Here is a 26109-nt window from a genome sequence, read left to right on the forward strand (position 1 = left end):
CTGTCCATCCTCAAATTGGTCCTTTAAAGCAGTGTGAGACTTCACAGTTTCTGTTTATCCTCTGAGAATAATTGCTCCATCCAGCTTTACTTAGAGAATCAGAGAATAGCTTGGGTTGGAAGGGACCTTTAAGCTCATCTAGTTCCAAGCACCCTGCCCTGGGCAGGGGCACTCCCCACTCCATCAGATTGCTCAGAGCACTGTCCAGCCTGGCCTTGAACAGCACTTGTCAGCTTGGAACTGGTCTACAATTCCTTGAATGTTAAAAAGCAAGTCTGGTCCCAAGACTGAGGAGTTTGGGGTCAGTTATTTGACCCACAGAGGTGTGAATGTCAGAAATCTTGTTAGCATAGAGGTACCAATATTTTCTTCCCATCCTACGGGCTTCTTTTCATAAATCCACATTTCTGCCAGGAAATTTAAATACCCAATTTTCCTTTGCCCACTGAAATTCATTATAGTATATTTTCAGTAAAAAACACAGCATAATGTATGTTTTGGGTATTTTAGTAGTTACTGTAATTAGTCCCCAGCCACAGGCTCAGAGCAGGCCATTAGAGAGAGCACGAGCAATGGATCTTTAAACATTCTTTAGCTGTTGGGAAAAGGCAAACAAACATTTCTGTGGTACCAAAAGATGGCAGAATTCTCTGGACTTAGCCAGTGAGCAAATGTGACATGTTTCTTCAAATGACACTGGCCTGGATATTGCTTCTGCCATTTCTGTTTCGGTATCATTTTTTGAAACTGTCAAAAATCAGTGTTTTGACTCTTGAACTTAAATATACTTTTGGAGGCAATTGATCAGTGCTGGAGATTTAGTCTTTTTTTATTTTTTTAGTTAACACAAACTAGAACTTAAATTTGAAAAAACCAACCGCAAACCCCACCAACATCCTTTAACCATTTGGATTTGGTATTATGGCTTCTTATCAACACTGGAGGTGGATGTCTGCATCCTGACATGGTGACAATCTTAGTCTTTATGATCCCTATGAGAATGACCACAATTTCCTGGAATGTGTTGTACAAACAGAAAATGCAGTACCAAGAATTCATGAGATGTCTTCTCTGCCTAATTTGCTTTTATGGACTGAAATTGGTTGTGGAAACTGGCTCATGACTGCCGTCCAAATCTCCAGCAGCTTAGGAAAAATAATCAATAAAGCACCAAAAGAAGCAGCTTGTTAGAGGTAGAATTTCTGAAAGCACATCAGATATGTGCTTCAAAATAATTCAGAATCTTTTGAATATCAGGTGAAATTGCCATAGTCCTCAGAAGAGCTGCAGAAAGAGGAGACTGCAGAATTATATTGTTATGCTCTAGGAGAGTGATGGATAAATATTTGTTCCATCTTTCTTTGACCTTGTGATGACTTTTAGCAGAGTATCATCCATAAATAAGGAATTGGTCTTCATTTAATTTAATAACTTATTTTCAGGGGATGTTTTCTGGTCCTTTGCAAATGGATATTAAAATATTTTGGCCTCTGAGCCTAGTGCACCCATGTTACCACCATTGCAAGAGTATAGACACAAAAAATATGTAGGGTTATTTTTGATGTATTTTCAGTACCTTATAGTTATGGGTGACTTCACATCAAATGTCACAGACTTATTTTAAGTGAAAATAGAGCAATGTAAGAAACCTCAGAAGAGTGATGCAGGATGCTTTCTAACAGAGACAATAACGTGGTGACTAAAGAGATAACGAGCCCCGTAATGCCACCAGCCAATATCAGAGTGAGTGAGCTGCAGATGGGGTGAGGGAGATACACACACCCAAAGCTGCAGAAGCACTACTAATCCATAGGCTGAGCATCAAAATAACCCCTCAGGTGACTTCACAGCCCTGGGACTGCTGTAGGAGTGTACCAGTGTCCTGCTGGTTAAACCCCGAGGTTTAATCTTCTTCTGTCTGTTCCTCCAGACTATTTTTTTTCCTGTCCCTTTTTCTTGTAAATGATTTTTTTTTTTCCCATATGCCCACTGTGGACACCACCACCTGGCTTTCCTGGTGGGGATGTGGAGGCACATCTGCCTGTGGTCCAGGTCATACCAGGTGGTAACAAAGCTTAGGAAGAAGAACATCCAAAGTGGGACATTAAGGTCATCTTAAAACTCCTGTGTTGTGCCTCCTTGAAAAGAATGGTGGTGGAACATGTTGTTTAGGCATCTCTCTGGTGCAGGGAGCTAAAACACTGGAAAGACAGGTGAGCTTTAGGAGACAGGAGAACTGCAGGAGTCCTTGGTGGAGAAGCTGGATGTAAACCTGTTTATAAGGCATGCTTGGAGGAAAATTACAGATGGGAGGTGACTGTTAAGCATTTTGAGGTAAATTGATATATTAAGAGTACTTCAGGTGATGAAAGTAACCAACACACTGAGGTCTGACTGCTTTAAAAGTCAGGGGAGTCACAAGGCAGTGGCAGAGTTACAGCTTGGAGAAGTGGGGATGGAACAAGACTTTGGGGGATGGAGCAGTGCTGTGAGCAGCTTCCTTGAAAGAGAAAGGATTACTCATAGCACACAGTCAAGCATTTAGGAGCAGTATTTCTTCTTTTAAAGGAGCCTTGAGGGGCTAGAAAGAATAAGAGATAGGTAAAAGGTAAAGTTGAATGAGGAAGACCTTGTGCACAGGGCAGCCCCATCACACACGTGGCTGGGCTGTGCTGTGCTGGAAGGACCACATGCCATTTGTTTTGCACATGCAAGGAGTTGTTAATCCAGACATCTGTAGATATATCCACCCTGCATAGCAAGGAGCACAACATTGCTACTTATAATTAATGCTACTTAACATGTAAATTTATTCACAGCGCCAAAAATGTTGGGAATGTATTTTAAGTTGATACAAATACAAATACAGACAGAATGAAGTGAGGAAGAGGTGATGTCATCACATTTATAAAGGCTCATTATAGAAATGCATATTTTCATCAAGCAAACATCAGAAGCCCAGGGAAAAAGCAGTACCTTAAAAAGATAAACATACCTTCAGCATGGAGTTTGACCCTTGCTTTTATTTATTTCCCCTGAGCTACTTAAAGCCCACTGGAAACTGTCCTCATTAGAACAACACATCAAGTGGTTTGCTGACAACAGTGGGATTTTTAAAAGGAAACTAAAGTGTAAATCTTTAAACTAAATGAATACCAAAGCTGTTAGGATTATTTTATGAATTCTTCTCAGTGAAAGGAGAACACAGCTAGGAGGTGGAAATCTTAGCACATAAATGTTAGTGTCTGGAAACTGCAGAGAATTATTTAGCCTATTAGCTTGTTAACCAGGTGCTCCTTGCACTTAACCTTATTTTCTGAACTCAGGCTGTGCCTAATATTTACCTGCAGGTAATGAGGCAATGCTGTTAGATGTGGAGGACACCTGCTTGTTTTTGGACTTCTTCTATTTTCAAGCTTTGGCATTCTAACAGCTTGTCAGAGAGAGACATCTGGAATGTGATTGTTGTTGGAGGTGGCTGAAATTGTCTGTTACAGCATTTTTTGTGCAGAAGATGGGGGATTTGCTCAAAATTTGTGGAAGGTATCTTATTTTCTTAATTAAAAGCAGAATTCTTTGGAAGATGCAGCCTCTCTTTCTCCTTCTCTTGACCCTGGTTTGGGGTCAGAGACTAGTTTTTGGTCTGAGAAATTTTACCTTGACATTTATAGTGATTTGTAGGATGAACCTTTCTAAAAAGAGACAACACTTTATAATAAGACACTGGTTAAATATCTGTCTGCCCACAATGTGTGTTTGCCTTCATTACCATATGTAATCATCTAGGAAACTTCCACATTTTTCCAGACTTGTAGCCTGAACTTGTTTCACTTTATTTCACCATTTGTAAAATCCATCTTATTCTCATTTATTTGTTTTTTCCAATCTGTAATTGTGCTCATTTTAGTCAGGGCTGAAAGAAGTCTCAGCACAAAATCATAGCTGCTCTTTTCATCAGTTCAGCCCTTCTCCTGGCACACTGTGCTGCCTTTCCAAAAATACAGCTCTGCTCTGCTCCCCTTATGTGTCTGGAATAGTCTTTTCCTTTGTATGCAGCCTGAGCCCTGTAAACATGGACATGGTAGGAGTCCTTTAATAAATTAGCTGTTAGCACATTCAAAACTCCCAAATGATGGGGTGTTTGCTGGAGCAGGGGAGGAATTTCCATCAGATCAGGAGTTGTTCTGATACTGGGAGTTCCAGCTCAGGAAGCTGCCACCATGGCATTAGCAGCACATCCCTGGCATGCCAGGGGAGCCCAGAGATCAGTGCTTAACCCTTCACTGCCCTCATCCCTTCATTGCTCACCCAAATGAGAGTGAGGGAAATCCACCCATAGGCCCTGTGCAGAGAGTCACAGAGTTTTCTCTGATAACAGGGGTCTCCATCCTAGAAATGCAAGAGTCAGATGCAGAGGCAGCAGGTCAGCATGGATACCCCACATCTAGTTTTATTTCCTTCCCTGTATCACTGGCTTTGCACAGCAGCTCTAAACAATATGCCAGTTGCACTGGAGATGATTTAGTTGTTGGAAAGAGATTCCTGCAGGATTATAGGTGTGATCACAGTGCCTGACTCTTGAGACCTCTCTCAATAACAAGTCCTGTTATTGATTTGCCTTTGTGCTGAGCAGTGAGGTGATCAGAGGGGATGGATATAGATAAGCACATTTCCACTTGGGTGAGGACTGGTGAGAGTCTCCTGAAAATCCCATTGCTTTGGAAGAGAAAAATCCCCTGTTGCTTTCCAAGCTATTAATCTGTTTGTGATTACTTTGTTAAAAATACCTCTGACTGTTCTGATAGCATTGTCATTTATAGGTTTAACCACATCATCATCTCCTGATATTTGCTAGCTCTTTTTCCTCTCTCTTATTTATTTAAACATTTTGCCAGCAAAGACTTGAGTGATGCATTCAGATAATGGCCAGAGGTAGCTGCTTTAACAAGAGTCACCAGAACAATTGCTGGTTTAATGCCAGCCTGGGATGACCATTCCCTGTCAGACTGCAAGAAAAGCAGTGTCACATGAGGGTAAACCTCACCACTTTCAGGGGAAATCATGCAAATACCAAGCAGACAGGAGTTTAGCAGCAGAAGACAGGAGAAAACCACAGCTATTTCTTTGTAGACCATCCAGCTGAGTATTAGGTATAATATTCCTAGGAGTGGTTGCCTCTGTAAATGGAAACAGACAGGGGGAAATGCTGTGTGCCTGCCTAACCTCTGCTGATGCTAATGAGAAAATCTTTGGCCTGGCTTCAGTCAGTGTTGCTGTTTTTCTTGGAAGGCTTGCAGGGCATCTTACATGGTGTGTAATGCACAATGTCTGCCTAAATATGCTTTATGAAGTGTTTTGTGTATATCTGTTCTCAGAGATTTGGCATTGTCTGGTGGGTTTTTATAGAATAGGCCTTGAAAACCAGCCATCCTCCAAAAAAAACCTACCAGAAAGCAGAGACCCCAACAGCCTCCCAACACACCAGCTTTGGTAATTCAATACCACCACCCATCCCTTTGCTGTTAAATTGATGCCTTTTGGCCCCTAAAATCATGAGCCAGACAAAAGAAGTAGAAAGGACCCCACAGCTTGAAAACTTGAACTGTTTTGGCCTCTGAAAAAAGCCTTTGCTTTGAAAAAGAAAATATATTTGTCAAACTACTTAAGGTGTTAATTTTCAGGCACTGAAGGCAGCTGAGATACAAAAAAATGAAAAAATAAAAAAAGTTATGTTAAAACAAGCATTGCAAGCCATTTTTTTTTATGTCAGGAAATTAAAACTTTTTGGGGATGCTGATTCTGATGCAGATTCAGAGCTGAAAAAGAATGTGGCCCAAGGGGCAAATCCTCCACCCTGCACATCATCAGTGATCTTCCAATTTACTGTGTGGTTCTGTCCTCTCCTGTTTCCAGGCTTGTGTGAAGAGAATTGGGGCCAGGGACTGGGGAGGGAGAGCAATGTGGGGTGTGTGTTCTGCTACCTTTTATTATTGATTTCCCAAAATTAGAAGTCTGTTTTTAATAGAGAGGAGGCTGAAAAGCAATCAATAGTGTTTACCTTACAAGGCAGTAGTTGAAACTGCAGTGGAAAGTGCTGTAATTCACCCTTTCTCTTGCTCCTGATTAGTGCAGTGCTGCACAACAGCTCTGGGTTTTAATGCTGGAAATCCCTTAATTATGCACTCCCCAAATTGGTGAAAAATAACATAAAAGTGTTAGTCAGGCATTTCTGGCTTTACCTCCCTCCTCCAGTACTCATCTTCTGTTTGCAACTCACTACCACTTAATTTTGGGATTTGTATTGGAAAGACTTTTTTTTTTTTTTTGGGTTCATTTCACTTTATTGTGTTTCAGCAGAGCTGTGGCATCCACTTAGATATCTTTTCTGCAATTGTTTAATGATGAGATCAGATTGCTGCTATAGATACATCACAATAAGAAGTGAGAGAAAATTTAGGCCACCTTGGTTCGTCTTGATGAGCTGCTGTAGCCTGGCTTCACAGGAGAGGAAAAAGAAAAAAAACCAAAAAAAGGTAAAATAAAAAGAGAGGGAAAGGAAAGGAAAGGAAAGGAAAGGAAAGGAAAGGAAAGGAAAGGAAAGGAAAGGAAAGGAAAGGAAAGGAAAGGAAAGGAAAGGAAAGGAAAGGAAAGGAACGGAAAGGCAAGGACATGAACGGAAAGGAATCACGGAAAGTGAAAGGAAAGGAACAGGAAAGGAAAGGAAAGGAAAGGAAAGGAAAGGACAAGGAAAGGAACGGAAAGGAACGGCAAAGGAAAAAGATAAATTTAATCAAAATAGCACTGAATTAGGCAGATTGAACTTTTTAAACAAACACACCTTGAACATCAAGGAAGTACATTGTTCTCAGTTTATGATGGGGTAAAAAACCCATTAAAGCAATAGACAAATCTGTGATTTGTATGTTGGTCTTATTTCAACAGAAATCATGTTTTGGTTCTTCTGATTGAAAATATTTTTAATGGCTACTTTCTGCAGCTTTCAGGCTTCAAAATCCATCCGTGGCTGTACAATTTATTTCAAAGAACATTTTCTTTTCAAGTTGAGCTGATGTTCACTGAAGGAATCCTGTCTGCAACACCTCCTGACTCACCAGCTCGATTTGTGCACCCTCAGATCAACCAATTCACACTCACAGGAGTTGGAAACAGGCATTAGGATTGAAGCCATTCCCTTTCCAGATAAACACTGATAACAGGGCAGGTTGAAACCTTTTATATAGGAAGCCCCACAAAGGCTTCCAAGGCTGCAGGCAAGATCCTCTCAAGATTATTTTTGTTTTCTTGAGCCTTTTTTGTTAGTGAAGGAAAAGTTAGGATAGTGATAGCTTTGTGACTGGGAGCTCCAGCTGACTGCAGCTCCTTGGCTTGCTCCACTGCAGCAGCAGGTTCTTCATTTCACTGGGATTATTCCCCAGTGCAGCATTCCAGGCTCCTGTGAAAGAGCTCTGCAGAGAACTGAAGCCTAGAAACACAGATCCAAGTGGCAGTACATGCTGCAGCACGTGGGAAGAAAAGTGCAGCAGAAAAAAGAAAAGCTTGTTTCCAGAGCTGTTCCTTCTGCTGCTGCTTCAGATCATCAGAGCTCCTTCTTTGATGTTCCAGGAGAAAATGACCTATTCTACAAAAAAAAGATGGCACCTCCCTTTTCAGTGCAGTAAAGAGAGAATATCCACTTAAAGACATTTATATACAGGTAATGGCACAGGAGGGAAGTGACCCACCCTCCAGAAGTGTGCAATGGTCATCACAGGTGAGCCTGGCCCAAGCCCCCTCATAATTAAAGAATTCCAACAGAGTTCAGTGTGAACAGGTCACAACCAGAGCAACCTTGCAAATCATACTGGGGAGTTTCAACCAGGTCAGCTGCCTCTGCCTTGGTGTTTTTCTGGTGCTCCTCAACTTCTGAAGAATGGAAAATGCAGTCTTATTGTTGCCAGCTCCTGTGATACTTGATGTTTCTCTGAAAGCTTGAGCTTTGAAGGCTTACAAGACAAAAATTTTCTTTTTTTAAAGCTATTTCATCTGTGCTGTTAATATGTTCTAGTATTTTGTAGTTGGAAAACACAGGTGAGAGCATGACCTGAGTTCCTAAAAGCTCAGAAATGCCAAGGCAGAAGAGATGCCCACATTTATTAGTTTGTGAAATGCTGTGATTTTTTAAGCTGTCATCATGATGAAGGCTGTAAATATGGTGTTTACAGCCACAGTATGTTTTTAGTTCTGCAGGCAGTGTGAACAGAATGCTGTGTTAGTGCCACAGAAGTTCAGTCACTCCAACAGAATTTCTTAGTAGGCAGAGTTGCCTTCTAAGGAGGAGGATGTCATCTTCATCCTGCACAGTAATGAAAAATAATAAAAGTCTTCCTCCCACAAAGTACCATCATCTTGCCATTGAGCTAGAGGAGCTCAAACCATCAGATGACATCCCTTGAAAACTGACAATTTTAGAGATGGCAGATTTGAAATGTTACAGTTTTAGGAGGAGTTCCATGATCTGTATTATAAATCCACATTTTAGAGAGTTGTAATTTAACCATATACATTTGACTCTTGGCATAAAAATCACAGCCCTGGAGCAGATATCTTTATAAGAGAAGATATTTGAGAAAACTGATTTGACTTTTCAGAGATTTAGATATGTTCAGCTTATCTCTCAGCACATTATTCTTACAGAAGTGAAATCTGAGTGAGTTACCAGACACAAGAATGTGGAGCTTTGGGTGGGTATGACATGATCCACAGTGAGTAATCATTTGGTTTTGATGGTGATGAATAATGTAAATGCAGGGACATGCTGAGTGGGTTTTAACATGGGACTACTGAGCACTGGAGTCAGAGGCTAAACCAGGTGGAGCTGTCTCCAGGATCAGCTTTGTGGATGCCCCACACATCCACAGGGATGCTCCTGCGTGCTTGCAGGTGAAATCAATAGTAAAGAATCTGGAAGGAGCTGCTGGACTCCATGGGTGTTGCAGTCATGTCCTGGCTGTGTGATGTGGAAGAGGGCCACAAATTACCCTTCCTGTGAGATCAAGAACTCCTTGTCCTCTCCACACTCAAGGCTGCAGAGAACCAAGGTTGCAGGGAATAGGTTGGAGTTACTAAAAAGAGGTGCCAGATAGACTCACATCACTTCTGGGGGTTGATTGTTGGAATTGAAATGGTTTATCTACTGTATTTGCATGAGATGTGCTTTTATTCTTTCTTTTGTTCCCCCTCCCCCTACAGCAGATATGCAGCTAGCGTAGAGTTTTACATAAGTCTGTAACTTCTTATTATTATTGAATAATGTATGTATCTGGAATCCTGACAGGACCATATGGATTTTTAACACCTAGCATTACTTAACCTTTTGGAGCAACTGCATGAAAGCAAGGTGCCAGGCAAGAGGCTTTGCTGTGGGAAATTGCTGTAGCCTTCCAAGAGCCAAACTGACCTGCAGCAGCCCAGCCTGCTGTGTCACAGCAGCTGATTCTCCCCTGCTCTTTCCCTATTTCTGTCTAGCTAAAATGAGATAAAGATGTTGCTTTCTGAGTGGCAAAGACTGAGAGCTCACCACAGAGCCAGGCAGAATTAGAGCAGGAGCTGAGCAATGTTTTGACAGGCTCGGAGCACCCTTCATTTAGAGCTCCAGCTCAGCTTGTCCATGCAAGTCCTGCACAGCCACATGATGCTGGGAGCTGGTGTGGGATCTCCCTGGATTTACCTTATGGATAAGATATGCAGTGTAGCTGCACCCCCAGAAAGGTTTGTAAGCTGACCCAGTAAACCCTGTAAAAGATTTCATCTGTTCAAAGCCAGTTCAAATATCCTTTATTTATTTTCTTTCTTTTTAATCATCTCCAAATTAATTTCTCTGTTTCAAGTGGAGCAAATCGGTCCAAACTTTACAGAGCAATGTTGTCCCCATCAGATATTTCCCACTCTTGTTTTTCTTTCTCCATTAGCTGGAGAATAAAAAAATGATGCTGAATAAACACACCAATCTGTTATCAAGGGGTGTAGTAGGGGAGCTGTTAATAGAGATGGGTGCAGTGTGTTACAGAAAAGGTTCTTGAAAACTCTTTAGGTCTGAACATCCAGAAAGACTTTTACCAGAGAAATTCTTGGCTAGGTTAATCCCACACAGACTAATTTATATTATGGATAGGCATGTGTTTAAACAAATAGAAGGCATGCATAAAATATCTCCTGATTTGAGAGCTAAAACAAGGATAGAGTGTATTACCACCAAATCAGCCAGGAAGCTGGAAACATGGAGCTGGCTTGTTCACAGGTGGTACTTAGGCCAGCTGTAAGTCATCATTGTTCCTCTTAACTAATCAGGAGAATGATGTAGTTTTATTGGTTTCTGGTTATTTTAGACTTTCCCCTGTGAATGTGATCATGGAGAAGTAATTTTGTGCAAGGCAGGGATAGCCAGGCTTGTTTTTTTCCAGACGGACGCAACAGATGTGCTTGTAGGTACAAAACATGACCCTTGTGAAAGCTCTCTGAGCTCTTATTTGGGAAGGAAAACTCATGGTCAGGGCATCTCCTCAGTCACAAAGGATGGAGGGGAGGGAAAATAAATTCCAGTCAGAGGGGGATTAGAGGGAAGCATGTCACAGCAATGATAGGGATAGATAATGTTGATACCATCAGGTTCTTACATAATCACCTTTTCACACAATCTCCTCTCCACCAGGAGATCAGAGAATAATCTAAGGTCTGCAGCTCTCACAAAGATGAAAGGGAGTCCCAGTGCTGTGTTGCATCCATTGCACCTGTTGCATCTTGTACAGGCCAAGGAGAATGAGTTAAATCACAGCTAACACTAGTGAGCCACTCTTCTCAACCATTCTGTGCAAATGAGGAGAAGGCAATAAGGTGTTGACAATCTCTCCATCCAATGTTAATTACAGAGTTTTGAAGGAACTGAATACCTGGAATATATTGTGAAGGACTCAGTAATGCACGTGTTGCAGAAAATTTCCAGCTGGAGTCCAAACAGGAGCATTTAAAGATGTTTTACTGAACAGAAGTGCCAAATCTCTAGGTTAGGGTTTGGCAGTGAACCAAAACCACTTTCCACAAGAAGTGATTATTATGTATGATTCACACAGTGTGTCCACATGAGTGAAAATAATACTGTTTAGCTCTGAGTTCTCAAAGTGCTTTTACATTTTCAAAGTGCTGTGCACACATTACTTAATTAATGGAATAAAGTAAGTTACATTTTTATGCATTTAGCATTGACATTTTGACAATAAATGGTTTTGGAGACTTTATATGCATCAGTGCATTTGAGCAGCTTGTATAAATTGTTCTGATGTTCTCAATTTTATTTGAGCAGCATCTTAGTAATTTAGATGCATTTTACCCTATGATGAGGAGATGGATAGAACAAAGGTTATCTGTTGACAGCAACATACCATAAAAAGGCAACTTGTCCTTTCTAGTAAATCATAAATCTGCTCACTTGCTCATGCTCTGCAATCCACAGCAGAGCTAAACACACTGGTGGAAATCAAAACCCACTAAGAGCCATCATTAATATTCTAGCTGCAGAAACAGAGCTCCATCCAGAAGATGGATTTTGTGGAATTGGTGTACCCAATGTTAAGCATAGGGGCTTGGTAAAGTGCTGGAACATCTGCTGGCTGTTTTCAGAGGACTGTCAGCCTATTACCATCTATTAAAATTAATTTAAAAGTGATCCCTCAGAGATGAATCTCATTTTTCTCCTATTGATCCTTATGAGAAGTGTTGGCACACTGTCAACATTTATATCCCGTTGGTTTTGGGTTTTTTCCTAAACAACCTATATTTCACTTGCAATATCCTCTGTCAGGAAGGCATCTGTCAATTGTATCAAGCTGGACTGGTGACCTTTTACAGGAGGGCATTTTGGCTGGATTGCTGTCCCAGCTCACAATGCCAAATCCATAATCTTACCTGCTCTCAAACACAGATCTTCCTTCCTGGTCCCAGCCTCTCACAGCTACAGACATCCCAAAAGCAGGATCTGAGGTGCAGCCATTCCACAGGGTGACCCAGTCACCACCTCAAGTTCCTGAGTGTTTGGGAATGAGTATTTTACATCCAATTTGTCTGACTTGCTGCACATTGTTCCTCCTGACCTCACTTCTGGTCAGCAAGAAGCATGCAGAGGTTGCATTTAGGTCATGCAGACTCTTGGCATGGATTCTTTCAGGATGCTGGGAATCAAGCACTGCAAAATCTTACAGAAATAGCTCATCATTCTACAGCCGCTATTCAACAAAAATGGCATTATTTTGTTGAACCCACCTGAGCATTTAGGCACAAATAGGGTGTGCCTCTAGACAGGCAGTAAGCAAATGATCCTGAGCAGATCTCGTTTTTGGAAGAGACACTGGAGTGAGCATCCTGAGAATGCAAGTGTTTTTTCTAGCAGTACTGTAAATTTAATATTAAATTTAATTTTTTTCTGGTGGCAAAAAAGATTATCTCCAGTATCAGAATGAGACACAGTATTTAAGAAAATCATCCCTTGTCCTTGGAAAATGGTCTTTAATAGCTTGCATCAGTGAGAATAATTTGATCTCTAAATGACAAATAATGTAATCACAAAACATTTTCTTCAAGGAGAGACATTAGGTAATATTTACCTAAATGATTAAGTACAGGTTTTAGTAAGAGCAATGGTGTCACTGTCATATTTTCTGAAAAATCCCTTCACCAGGATTTCTTCTCCTGGGAAGCTGAGAAGCCTCAGAGAAGAATTAAAACAATAATTATCTGATTACTTCTGCTGTGTTTGCTGCTTTGGAATGTCGTTAGAGATTGCTTGTCCAACAGGTGGTGGTTTGATTGGTTTCATGTGAATTGTTTTAACTTAGTGACCAATCCTTGTCCCAGTGTTGGGACTCTGGAAGAGGTCACGAGTTTTTCATTAGTGTCTTGTTAAGCCTTCTGTAAATATCCTTTCTCTCTTCTTTAGTGTAGCTTTAGTACAACATTCTTAATAAAATATAAGTACATAAAATAATAAATTAGCCTTCTAAGAACATGAAGTCAGATTCTCAATTCCTCCTTCATCCTGGAGACCCTGCAAATACCACACAGTGGTTTCAGTGCTGTTTCGAGTTATGCCATATGGCCTTTTTCCTTGGGAATGCAGGTCTGGTACCCCTTTACTGTGCTTCCACAACAGGAGTTTCAATCATCTCATTGGGTAGGGATTAATAGCTTTCTATGCTAGTGTTATCTCTGCCCATGCTCTTCTCAAACAGAGGCTGTATTGAGGTGCTGTCAGGAGAACTTGCAGTAGACTGCTGCAGGGTAGGTGAGCTCTTTTCACCCCCTCAAAGTGCAGCTTTTATGACATCTGTTGAATTTTTGGAAACCTGGATGCAGTCAGACAAAATTGGTGACCATGTGCTGCTGTCATCTTCCCGGCAGGGTGGGAAACATTTGTTTGCATTGCCCCAAAACCTCGGTGAAATCATCAGCCTTTGGATTAAGAGTGACAAATGGGAACACTAATGAAGGATAAAGGAGAGAGATGAGATGTAAATGAGAGTGATAAAATGAGTGATAGCAAACAAGGGAAATATTCAGTGGGAGTTTCCTCTGGACTGCTCTCATTTACAATAGGTTTGAGAGACTTCATCAAATCATTTTGAAAAGCTTCCTGAGGTGAAACTTTCTGGGTTGTGATGCTTATATAATTGTGTATGTGGGAGTCACCTGTCCTCTTTTGATGAAAATACTTTAAAAAGTTGTGTTTTAAACCAGCTTTGTAAGATCCAGCCAGATTTCCTTTCCAATAATTTAGAAAATAACGTGAAAACAGCTGGAAAGTATCCCAGCCCCTGAGGTGGGGTGAAACCTTTGTTCAGCCTCAGTGAGAAAATTGTTGCTGAGTTTAGCATGACTGCCATTTTACCTTGCCTGTAACAGTGCATTTAAAAAGTTGTTCAAACCATCATCATCTTCCAGGAATTGTTTCTCCAGCCCTTTTTCTGCAGTTCAACTTTTGTGCACCCTTCAGGAGCCTCAGCAACAGCAGCAGGGAGCTTTGCTTTCCAGGATAATGGATCCCCACTGCTCTTCCTGCTGGTTCCCAGTGCCATGGGGTGCTGCCTCCTCCTGGCACTGGCTCTAGCATCCAAATTTAAATTACTCAGAATTTAACCACTGGAACCATTCACCCAGAGAAACTGTGGATGTTCCTTTCATGGAAGTATTCAAGGAAAGGCTGGATTGGGCCCTCAGCAACCTGATCTAGTGGGAGGGGGGTTGCAACTGGATGATCTTTAGGGTCTCTTCCAACCCAAACCTGTGATTTTTTGATTCTCACACCTGTCAGAAGTGTAGGAGGTACCATTTCTTGGTCTGTCTGTGTGGTTTTAAGTCGTGGGGCTGTTTTGTATTCAAAATCTTGCAACAGCCACTAGGATAATGGCAAGGAGGTGATCACATTTCTGTGTTCAAACATATTTTGGTTTTTGAGTGGTGGAGTCTGAGCAGGTAGTGCTGATTCTCCTGCTGGCCTTGGGAAGGAGTGGGAATTTTATCAGTAGATATTATGTGGTTCTGCAACAAAACTGGCAAAAAACATCAAAACCTTGAGAGTTTTCCAGTGTGACAGCTCAATCCAGCAAAGAGCTGGAGCACAACAGTCTTGGGAATTAGTCTGCCACAGGTTCAGTGTCCAGACAGGTTTAGGATGCTCATAATCATAGGGAACTTTGGGATATTTAAGTCCAACTTTTACTAAAAAGATAGTGGAAAAACTGATGTTGTAAGGTAAAATGTGATGCAAGACTTGGCTTATGGGATCACAACACCCTGCTTGATTTGTGTGCCACAATTCCATCTTATTCAGCGAAGCTCCACAATGAGGACATAATGATAACTCCAAGTAAGCTGATGATTTATCTCCTCCATAAGGCATGGTTGTTGTAAAACTGCCTATCAGATATTTTCAGAGTACTATCCTTCACAAGCCCTTATTTAATGCAGTGATATTTGCATGCACACCCTCTCTTCCCATTTGCCATTTGTCACTGAGATAGCAAATTACATTCATCAGAATCCATTCATTCCCCCGGTTTCGCTGAATGCAGGAATATCTTGGCTGTGTCAGCTGCCCCATGACTGGGAGCTGTGAGAAATGGAGATTGCCTTCAGCTATTCCAAACCTGTGTCTTCAAAGGACAGTAGGTATTAAGCTGGAAAAGATTAATGGGCTTTATGTCATCGTGTTTGTGTGGCGTAGAAGTGAATGGTGCAGATTGATGGATGTCTTGGTAAAAACAAATGCATTCTTAAACTACTCCCACAGCCCTTCCCTGGCAAGCTTTAGTGACCATCAAAAGAAATATACTGAGATGCTCCCTTAAATCCTAGACTGGTTTTACAGGATTTTTCACCTTTAGGAAAATGAAAAACTTTTTGTAGTTGAGAACAAAACCACATGTGGACTATCAAGGACTGGTTATTTTATAGGCTGTCTGTGTTTATTTTACCACTACAGGGCTGTCACATCTTATTTGTCATATAATTGTGCAGTAAGTAACTGGGACATACACAAATGGCTGACAACAAAATTGTGAATTCCTGGGAAAATGCTGTTATAATTTCTTGTTTGAGATCCAGGTTGGTTCTTCAGGACAACCATTCTGCTTGTCAGGCAGATGCTTTGTTCACACACCAAAAAGGAACAGCTCAGCACAAAGGAGACCAAAAGGGAACACTCTACCTGCCCTTGAATAATACACTGTATTAAAAAAGCATGGAAGGTATTCACAGAGTGAATTCTCTCACAAAGAATAAGTAACTCTTTAAAAAACAATCAATGTATAAGGGAAAAAGAGTTATCAGTATTGATTCACACAATACATGGATGCATTGAAAATATATTTCCACCAGAGAAAAAGCAGTGGTGTGCAGTGAAACTTGTGAACTTTGCATCTGACCACTCATGGGATTTTTTTTTTTTCCATCTATAGCATCTTTGGTCAAAAGAGAACAGGAGAAAAAAAAAAAAAACAGGATCCAACTCTACTTCTGCTGTTCTTGTTTCTCTGTGACCTTGGGCACATCAAATCTTCATTCTCCCTGACAGCAGGGATCTCTCAGAGCTATCACACAACTGTAATGCTGACCTGTGCTTGAGAGCTGTGGGTAGAAGTGGCTCTCCACTGGAAAGTTTTGTGGGTTTTAATGTGCTTTAATATGCCTGTGTAGAGAAAGGCTTGGGCCATGGTGATAACTGCACTGGTGTGTCTGGGAGCTGTGTGATACTGGGAGTACCAACAGCCCTCTGCTGTTGAATATGAGCAGACCTGTGGGACCAGGCACAAAGGACAGGGAGAGACATTCTGGCCATATTTTGAATTTTTATTGAGTTTCAATGTTAAAGTAAATATTTTGGTTTAGAGGCAGAGGATGTTGCAAAGCCTAATGTACCAGGATGTTGTTTGTATTAATATTTTAAGCTGGCAATGAATTTCTGGTGGGGTTTTTGTTGGTTTTGGTTTGGCTTTCTAAATTGCCCTTGGACTTTTAATTATCTTTCACTCCAAGCTAAGTATGTGTTCAATCATGAAGTAGGATATTAAAGCACTAATAATAACTTTCTAATTCTGTTTTATAACTACAGTAGGACCAGCATAGAAACCATTCCACTCTGTGATAACCATAAATAATTTCATAATTCATATGGTTTCTATTTTATTTTTTTCTTCAATGTCTAACTAAGTAATATGGTGGTTTAAGTAAGAGTTGCTTCTTCACAGCTAGTCCTCCACAGGTTTTTCCTCTTGATGCAATATCATAACTCTCCATTAATACCATTACTTGCAAGAGGCTTGCAGTAATGTAATTTTTTTTATTTAGGATTTTTATTTTTTATTTCGCTTTGGATTCCAAAGAACTTCAAAATTCAAGTCCTTGAAAACCAGAGAGCAGTGTTGTGAAAGACTACATTTCTGCCTGGATTAAAGGGCAATCCAGAGATGTCCTGTTTGCCTGAAGCTGGGCTCATTTGTATGATTGCAAGGTCAAGTAAACACAGGGTGTTTTGGCTCAGGTCTGCAGTGGATTTGAAGCTGTGCCAAGAGAAAAGCTCTTAAGGCTAGGTGAATGGCTTTGTGAACATCATCACACAGTTCGTTGATTGTCAAATTCACCGTATCACCAGTCTGACACCTCTGCCCTGCTTAAATCTTGTTCCCAGGATGAGGGCAGCACCAAAGCTTTCTATTTGCCATAAATACTTGACTGAAGTTCTTTTCAGGAGTAATTCTGCGATTATAGACCATGATGTCATGCCAAAAGGAGCAGACAGTCAGCTAGGCTTTATGCTCTGATGGTTTCTGTGAAATTAGTAATAATACCAGGAGGCTGATTTTTAATTTACAGTGCTATGAAATTTGTATTTATGGGGCCTGAAGCATTCAGCTTCAGAAAGCATGTGGAAACTTCTGGCATCAACCCTGCTGGTCTCCAAGGGGTGATGCAGTCCTCTCTTCTCTGGTCAGGCAGGCTGCTATCTGCACAGCTGGCCAGATGTTCATGGTGCTCGAGAAAGGCAGCATCTCTGGCAAAGTGGATCCCAGCTGCTGGGAGGTATATGGCAGATGGCTGTGTTATTCTACAAAGCTGGTTTTTCCATCTGTTGGTTGGAATAGGATTACCAGAGGATCAAATCAGGCAGAGGGAAGGCTGAAGGGGAGACTGCCAGCACCAAAAGAGAATATCATCCACCAGTTCTTTAGCAGGGGAGAATGAGATGTTGGTCTCTGTCCTGCTGCATGTTCAGTGCATCAGCTCAGTTACAGGCAGAGAGGAACTCTGTCAGAAAAACAGAAAAAGATGGCAAATAAAGTCCCTGAAGATAAGCAGGAAAGAGATATGGACTTCAGAGCAGAAAACTGAGCCCTTGTCTCAGAAGTAGAAGAGATTTTACATCATGTGCAGGGACCAGCTAGAGCACTCGTAGCCTGGTCCTAGAGGGCATTAAAATCTCTTGCTCCTTATTCTGAGCTGCTCACAGCTGAGGTATTGATTCTGTGAGAGCATGCCTTGAAAACCTGACTTGGGTTGCTTTGTTTCACTGGTCTCTACAAGGGAAGTTTTGCCAGGCAATGAAAGCTAGCAGGGCTGCCCATGAAAACACAGTGCAAACAGAGGGAAAGGTCCAGCATTTTTGAATCACAAGAAGGTTGAGGTTGGGAGGGGTTTCACAGACCATCTCATTCCAAACCCCCTGCCTTGGGGGTCTTTTGCTAGACCAGGTTGCTCAAAGCCCCACACAACTTCGAACATTCAGAGCTCCTTTCTTACAGGCAATGTAGTCAAGGCATTTTGATGGGTTCAGGCAGCTCTGAACTGTGACTGTTAAGGATATCTTTGAGAAACTATGTGACATTCAGGGTAATTAAATGTCTATATCGGGAGAACTTGAATTCTTGAGGAGGCAAATTTTCTGTCTGGTGCTACAAAGTATAGGTGTCGATCCAAGCATGCTGAAGTCAATGAAAAAAAATCTCTGGTTTGCTTCACTGAGTTTTGAATTAAATCCGTGGAATTTTGATAAACTAAAAATGTTTCTGCAAGCTTCTGTTGCCTTATGACAGTAGGTCCTAAAGGGATCAGGTAGGAGTGTTTCATGGCATGGATTTGCTACGCCTACAAAGAGCAAAAATCTGCTTCCTTCTCTTTGTGCTGTATTATCATTCATTTGATTTAGGATTGGGAAACATTTTTTGCAAGTTCTCATTGTTTTTTTATCATTTTCTGGTATTTCCTGGTAAGATTTAAGTGATGATGAAACTTTCTGACGCATCTAAAAAGCAGTCACTTCCTGCTAGGTAAATGTCTTGGTGCTGGAGACATGCATTAAATACTTGGGAGTGCTGAAACATACTTGGGTTTGTTTTCATTGCAAGCTGTGATTTTGTTAGGACACGGGGTGGCAGTGACATGGAAGCACTCATTATATGAAATAGTCTAGAAAGCCTTTTGATCAGTGTTTTGCTTCAGATCTGTGTTTGATCTATCCAGCTCGGTACTTGGGTGCACATACAGCTATACCTCTGAGAGCATTTGGCATGTCCTGTGGTGTGTGCTTGGCAGTAGCTCTTTAAAGCAATGTATAGGTGCACAGCCAGGTGTTCCTGTCCCCTAAGCAGACAGGAAAATGAAGCCAGAGGAAGCACACAACCTGCCTGGGACCACAGCAAAAGAGCTGAGATAAAAGACATAGATATGTTTGATGCTAAAACATATAGAGAATCACAGAAAGGCTTGGGTTGGAAGGGACCTCAAAGTTCATCTCATTGCAACCCCCCTGCCCCAGCCAGGAACAGCTTCCACCAGACCAGGTTACTCAGAGCCTCATCCAGCCTGGCCCTAAACACTCCCAGGGATGGGGCAGCCACAGCTTCTCTGGGCAGCCTGTGCCAGTGCCTCACCACCCTCATTGTAAGGAATTTCTTCCTAACAGCTAATCTGAAACTCTCCTCTTTTAGTTTAAAACCATGGCCCCTTATCCCATCTCTGTATGTCCACGTAGGAAATCTCTGTATTTTTTAAATAGATGCAGCTGTAAATTCCTACTGTAGCAGCAGCTGCATGCAGAGATAGATGTGCATGCACACATGCAGTGTCCTCCCACACACTGCAGTGGAGGGCAGGGAGGACCCTTTAGGACAAGTTTAAGGGACCCTCAGCAGCTTTCCATCATTCCTGCACATAGAGGCTCTGATCCTGGACAAATGCAGACATTTAAAACGTGTGAACCATTTCAGCTGTGTCTAACACTGCTTTTGTATGCTCAGTACAGCATGTCCCTGAGCACCCACCTGCCCAGCCTTCCATGGGGCTCCCACAGACAGTCAGTGGTCTGTGAGTGAACTCACCCAAGGTGCAGCAGCTCACCAATAAATTGAAAACTCACAGCACGTAAAGTGCTCTCAAAGCCACCAAGTAACTCAACCCCAAAGTTCAAAAGCCAGGAAGAAAGGTCTTTGCCACTTTCTTTGCACTAAGAACAGTGCTGCTGGTGGACCAACTGTGCTTTTATACCCTTATCTCATCAATTGAAAACACCAGTGGAGATTTTTTCAGTTCATGAGATATAGCTGTGTATTTCTAAAACTCTGGGATTAGGGTCCATTCTACTGCGAAAAACGTGTCCAAGGCCAGCCTGAGTGGGGTCTGAGTGGTGCTTGGAGGAACCAGATCTAGTGGAAGGTGTTCTTGCCCATGATGGGGGAATTGGAAGTGGATTATCTTTGAGGTCACTTCCAACCCAAACCATTCTGTGATTCTAAAAAAATAGCCTGAGTCCTGTAAACCCTGCAGTAATTTACTAATTCTTGTCAGGTGCTGCTAACAAAACCACCTGGAAGCTATTCCCATCAAAATTAAATAAAGCAAGGAAAGCAGGGCCCAAGGTAAAAAAAAAAAAACCAAAACAATCAAATGTACTCACAGCCCTGAGCTGTGAAGGTGCCTAAGTGAACAGCTCATGCATTTTAACTCCCTTCTTCCTGTGCTGCAGTGCTCTTGATTTCAGGGTTCTTTGATCCACCTATTCATAGCTGCAAAGAGAGCAGAATTTAATCTGGCTCTGACAGGGCATGGTTGATTTTAATACCAGCCTTCAAAAAAGAGCTGTCAGTCAGGGATGAGCTTTAATGCCTTCAACCTGGAGCTCCTTTACAGTTCTGCTGCAGTGGAGGGGTGCTTGGTCAGCAGGGGAGGAGCTGGGCATCTGCAAAAGGCACTGGAGGTCTCATCTGGGCACCATCCTCAGCCTCTCTCAAGGGGTGCTGTGACACTCTAATGAAGCTAGCATTTCCAGGCCACAGGAGAGGAGAGATTTCCTAACTGCATGTCCCAAAAATCCTGCTGACCTTTTGTGGGCCAGCAGGAAAAGTAGGTTGAAAGTCACTGGATTAAACCTTTCCTTATTGTAGCTGGAATGGGCACAGTGAGGACAAGAGTTGCTTTCCCTACATAATCTCAAGTTATTTTAGCTGGGGATGTTAGATGAAATAGCCAGAGACTGGCAGAAGGATAGAATAGGGGTTGATTTCAGATTTACTATCTGCCAACACATGCCATGCAATCAGATAAACACAGGATTTCAGCTGTCATCACAATATCTTATGCATACTTAAAAATAGAGCAGTTTTTGTCACATGGAGAAGAAATGGAACAGGTTTATATATAGGATGTGTACAGTCAGGAGGCTAGAGATTTTGAAATAGTCTGCCAATTCTAGAGAGATTCCCTATTTTTAAATTAAGGAATTATATTAGAAGTAGTAGAAATTCTCATGGAGAAGTTTTATTATTTATTGCAAGCTGCACTAAATAAATTAAAGTAAGGGAACATCTTGAGAAGTTGGACTGTACAGAATGAGGCAAATTTCTGCAGGGTTTTCAACAGAGAATATGGGACTATGCAGAGACTCAGAAACTTCTCTGCATGGGAATTTCCTTCCTCCTCTGCATTATGCATTTCTGTCCTTGCTCTTTTGTCTGTTCTGGTTCATTGGGCCTATCACTTTTAATGCTTGAAAGTCTGCGAGGCGGAGAGGGAAGATGACAATCTAGCAACACCCCAGAAATATCCTGATCCAATTTCCACAAGAAATGTAATTTAAACCCTTGCTGATTAAAGCCTCCCTCCTGAAAACAGCAAACCTTGGGCAGAAGCACAGAATTTAGAATAGGTTGGGTTGGTAGGGATCTCAGAGATCATGTCAAATCTCATGTAGGTAAAATGTAACCCTTGTTGGCAATGATGTTTACGTTATGAATTTGTAGGTATGGAGGTGAGTATGGCTTTTTGGCTTGAGCCCATAACTAGTATTTGAGGTTTTCATTATATCCCTTTTTAAGAGTAGCTGATGCAGTGGTCCAGAATATTTTTAAGATCCAGCCTGGTTTGTTTACAAGGGATGTATAGAACAGCTTGGCTCTGTAAGCATCACATGAGCAGACAGCAGCAGGAAGTTTTCTTGCTGAAAAATCTGCTGATGGGCTTCCCTGCTCTGCTGCCTTTTCTTCTGCTCACAAGCCTCCTTCTTCCTTAACACCAACATAGCTTGTACCTTCAATCTCACAGAGTGTCATGGAATCAGTAAGGTTGGATGTCTCCAAGGTCTTCATGGGAACTCCATCACATCCCTGGGGAGCCTGTTCTAGTGCTTAACCACTCTTTCAATGAAGAAATTTTTCCAAATATCAAACCTGAGCCTCCCCTGAGGCCATTACCCCTTGTGCTGTTGCTGGCTGTGGCATTACATACCTAGTCTGATCATTCAGGTGACATCATCCCAGCTAAGGTTTTGTCATCACCTTCTGTTCCAGGATGTCCTTGTCAGTAGCTGCTGGTATTTTCCAGCTTAACCAGTGCTTGCCTGCTCTCATCCCCTTCTGGATTCTTCTGGGCTCTGCCAAAGTGAGCTCCAAAATGATGTCCTGAGCTGTTCATCATAAGGGTGTCTTTGAAGCCAAGGCTTGGACTTCACTTCTAAAACCAGCTGCAGCATTTTCTACTGAAGATAAGGGAAAGAATTTACATCTTGAGAGTGTTCCTCTCACTGTTTCCCTGCAGGGGGGGAGGCTTATGATTTTTCTAGCACATGCAAAGGCACTCTTGAGGAGTTCTGCTGTGACAGATTGTCCTATTGCCCGTGGAGACATCAGGACTGCATAAGATTCCAAGTTTCCTATTGCTTTGGCTTCATCCCATTGGGGTTAACCTCTTATGCACTTCAGAGAAAAAAATGATTACTGGGTTGCAGGTCCCTCAGCTCAGCTGTGAGAGGGTCTTTTTGTTTTCCACAGCACCCCTCTAAGCTGGGTTTTGGCTACAGAGGCATTTTGTGCTGGGAAATGCAAATAAATAACACAAAGGTATTGCAAGGCTGAAGTCCAGTGTGGGTGTTTTTTAGCCTTAAAGGCTTTAGATTTCTTGGTTTTGTTTTATTTAGCTTTTTAATTATTTTTGGTCCGTTTCAGAAAAGCTTTCAGAGACAGTGATCTCCCAAAAGAATTTATTTGAACTCCTTGGTGGGTGGTGCATACATTATGGGCTGTGGTTTCATTGGTATGCTCAGCCTTGCTAAGTAGATGGCACATTAAATGTTTTATTTACCCTGTGTGCTACCTGTCATCTAATCAGCTTTTGTGTTTCTGCTGCATTCTATTTGTATTACAGTGAGAATAAGTGGTTTCATGTAAATTAAAACCACATGAAACCTTTTAAAGCCATTTTAAAATACTAAATGGGTTTGCAAATAGGTTTGTCGGACAAGGATTGGAAAAAGAGCTCCTTGCTTACCCATTTACTCTTCTGTATGCTTATTAGAAAGTCCCCACATGACTTTTTCATCAAACATTGCATCCCAGTTCTCATCTGGAATGCCAAAGTCATTTATACTGTGCTCGAGAGCAGTTTGCATAAACAAGAGGCAGTTAGCAAAGAATACAGTTGTGAGCTGTGATTGCAAAGGTTATATTATAAATTACAACACAGATGTACAATAAAGTCAAGACATGCAGCCCTGTTCTCTTGTTTGCCTGAAGCATAAAGGCACGTTGGCTTAAAGGTTTCTTTGCCTTTATTGACTGTTGTTGCCCATAAGGAGGATTGTGATGCTTTCACTGTAAATATTTTGTTTCTTACAGGTGGATCGTATCATCTTCTGCGTCTTTTTGGAGGTTGACTACAAAATTTTCAAGAAGAAAATGGGCGAGTTTTTCCCTCTAGGTAGGTTTGGTAATCCAGCACCATTTGTCTTTAAAAAAGCACACGGAAAAAAATGCAACAGTTGGCATCTTTTCTTCTTTCCAAAGCCAAATACTGAAATGTGAACTTTCTTTAAAGATCAGCTGCACATAGAGGCTCTGATCCTGGACAAATGCAGACATTTAAAATGTGTGAACCATTTAAGTTATGTCTAATACTGCTTTTGTATGCTCAGTACAGCTAATCTCTTCATTCCATGCTGTCTGTGTATCTTTCCCCAGAACTTGGTGCATGGCACTGGCTCTCTTGACTCTTGAGAAGGAAATTATTTGCACTAGTGTATGTAGCTCCTAGTGTATACTGCTTTTCCATACACTTTGTACACACTTTGGTCTTTCATTAACAATGCTGGTGAGTTTTCTCTGGGCCTGAAAAGATACCACAGGGGTTAGAGCCCAGCTGTGTCTGAATGAGGATTTTAAACCTGAGCTGTCCCTGTGCAAGAATGAATGGGAGAAAGATGGCTCTCACTGGAGCACTTGGGAAATGTTAGCCATTCATCTTGGTTTTCTCACAGGAGGTTGCTTCCTAGATTTAAGGAAACCTGGTGGATAGTAAATTTGCTAATCCCCCTCCTCCTATAAACCTGTGATTTATTTTTATCACACATCTTTAGCAATCTGCTCTCTGTAATTTTATCAGCCCTAGAACTCCTCCCATTTTATTTTGCTTTGTGCTTACATCAGTCCAACTATGTGTGAAGAGATCCAGATTTTAGTGTTTTATCTCCCAGCACTCCCCATGCTGTCTGTCTAGTGGAAATGGCCCTGGAGTAATGGGAAGCAGAGCTTTGGTGTGTTCAGAGTTCCATTAATTTCACGGGACTGTGTTGTCTCTGTAGCCTTAGTGGTTTTTTCCTTTTGCTTTGTCTGGTAGCATGGAAATTGTGATATTTTTGTCTCATCTCACCAGAACAAAGCTTTTTTGTAGACAGCTTTGTAATCACCAGTTTGCAGTGATTGGCAGCTGAAACTTAAAGACCTATTGAATTATTCAGGTAGCATCAAATGATGTCTAACCACTTAATAATATTCTTGTCTGGAGCACACTGAACATGCATTTCAAGAAGCTGCATTCATATCTAATCCATTCATTGAGTGATTTTTATTTTTTTGTCAGTGCACCCAACCCAAAGGATAAAGTGGCAGTACCCTGCCTGCTGCTGCTGGCTGTGCTCCTGCCCTTCAGATTAAGTGAGAGAAGAATATAGCATCAATTTGTCAACAAGTCAGGATCATTAATGCTCACTCTCATCTCTAAGGCCTTGGAAATCATGGGGTAAAGCCTGGTATTATTTCTAAATGTAAAACCCACCTGGGTTTGAAAGTTTGAGAGACAAGAAGATGCTTCAGAGCTATATCATGACAATCCCAAAAGCAGAAAGACAGCAAAGTGGAAGATTTATTTCATTTGGATTTTTTTTTTTAAACCTGACATTTTGTTGAACTCCTGTCTACAAAAAAACTGTGCAGCTGGGTCTTTTGTGATATAAAAACATATAATTGCATTACACCACTTTATATAGATGATCTGCCTACCATGGTTTCAAAAGTATGTTTATTCTCATGTATGTAAAGGTTTTATGGGTTTTTTTCTCAAACAAAAATTAGAATTCTGATATGTGACCATAGACAGGCAATCATGGTAGGGACCCCCTAAATCCAGTGTTCTGCATATGTGGCTATAAAAAAGGTTCATCCAAAATTTACAACTGTCCAGAGAAAGTTTAGTTCTCGGTATCCAAAATTTAGATAGATTATTGTAGGATTAGATTAATAAATACCTTTAGGATAGGACCCATTTCCATGGACTCCTGGTTGCAATTTTCTCATAACTAATGATTCTGATGTTGATATGCCTTAATGTTACTGGGTACTGCTGTCTGATTAGCCAGAGCCTTAAAAGGAACCTGTTTAGCTCTAGAACTTTATTCCTGATGCAGTGAAGGATTTCCTGTGGGTGGATCAGTAGCCAGGGATTTAGGAAGGTTTATTTTGGTATTCTATTTTTAGTGTCTTTATATCTTCAACTTGTGAGGAGACAGAGGCAGGACTTTCTTCCCAAATCACTCTCCTGTGGTGTCACTGGAGAAATGGCCAGGATCTGGGTGTCTTTTGTGGAGTGCCCTAACCATTCATGTGCAGTCTCAGGCTTTCTTTGCCAGCTCGAAATGACACTTTTCCAACAGATGTCACCTGAAGTCGGCCCCGTGCTGAACTGCCTCCTGGTGAGAACTTCAGCTGAAGGTCTGGGTGGAGATCACCACATCACCATCACGTCTGCTGT

At 41.5% G+C, this 26109-nt stretch overlaps 1 protein-coding gene across 5 annotated transcripts in view; it reads left to right on the forward strand.

The window, feature by feature from the left end:
- The window catches only part of MACROD2 (mono-ADP ribosylhydrolase 2), an 847517-nt gene that overhangs the window by 745936 nt on the left and 75472 nt on the right, over positions 1–26109 (forward strand). For all 5 annotated transcript variants that reach the window (XM_050973226.1, XM_050973227.1, XM_018918142.3 and 2 more), the window contains exon 9: positions 23703–23784. In XM_050973226.1, the coding sequence (XP_050829183.1) occupies positions 23703–23784 (82 nt within the window). The remainder of the gene's footprint in view (positions 1–23702; positions 23785–26109) is intronic.

This window comes from Serinus canaria, chromosome 3 (genome assembly GCF_022539315.1).
Source record: "Serinus canaria isolate serCan28SL12 chromosome 3, serCan2020, whole genome shotgun sequence".
NCBI lineage: Eukaryota > Metazoa > Chordata > Aves > Passeriformes > Fringillidae > Serinus > Serinus canaria.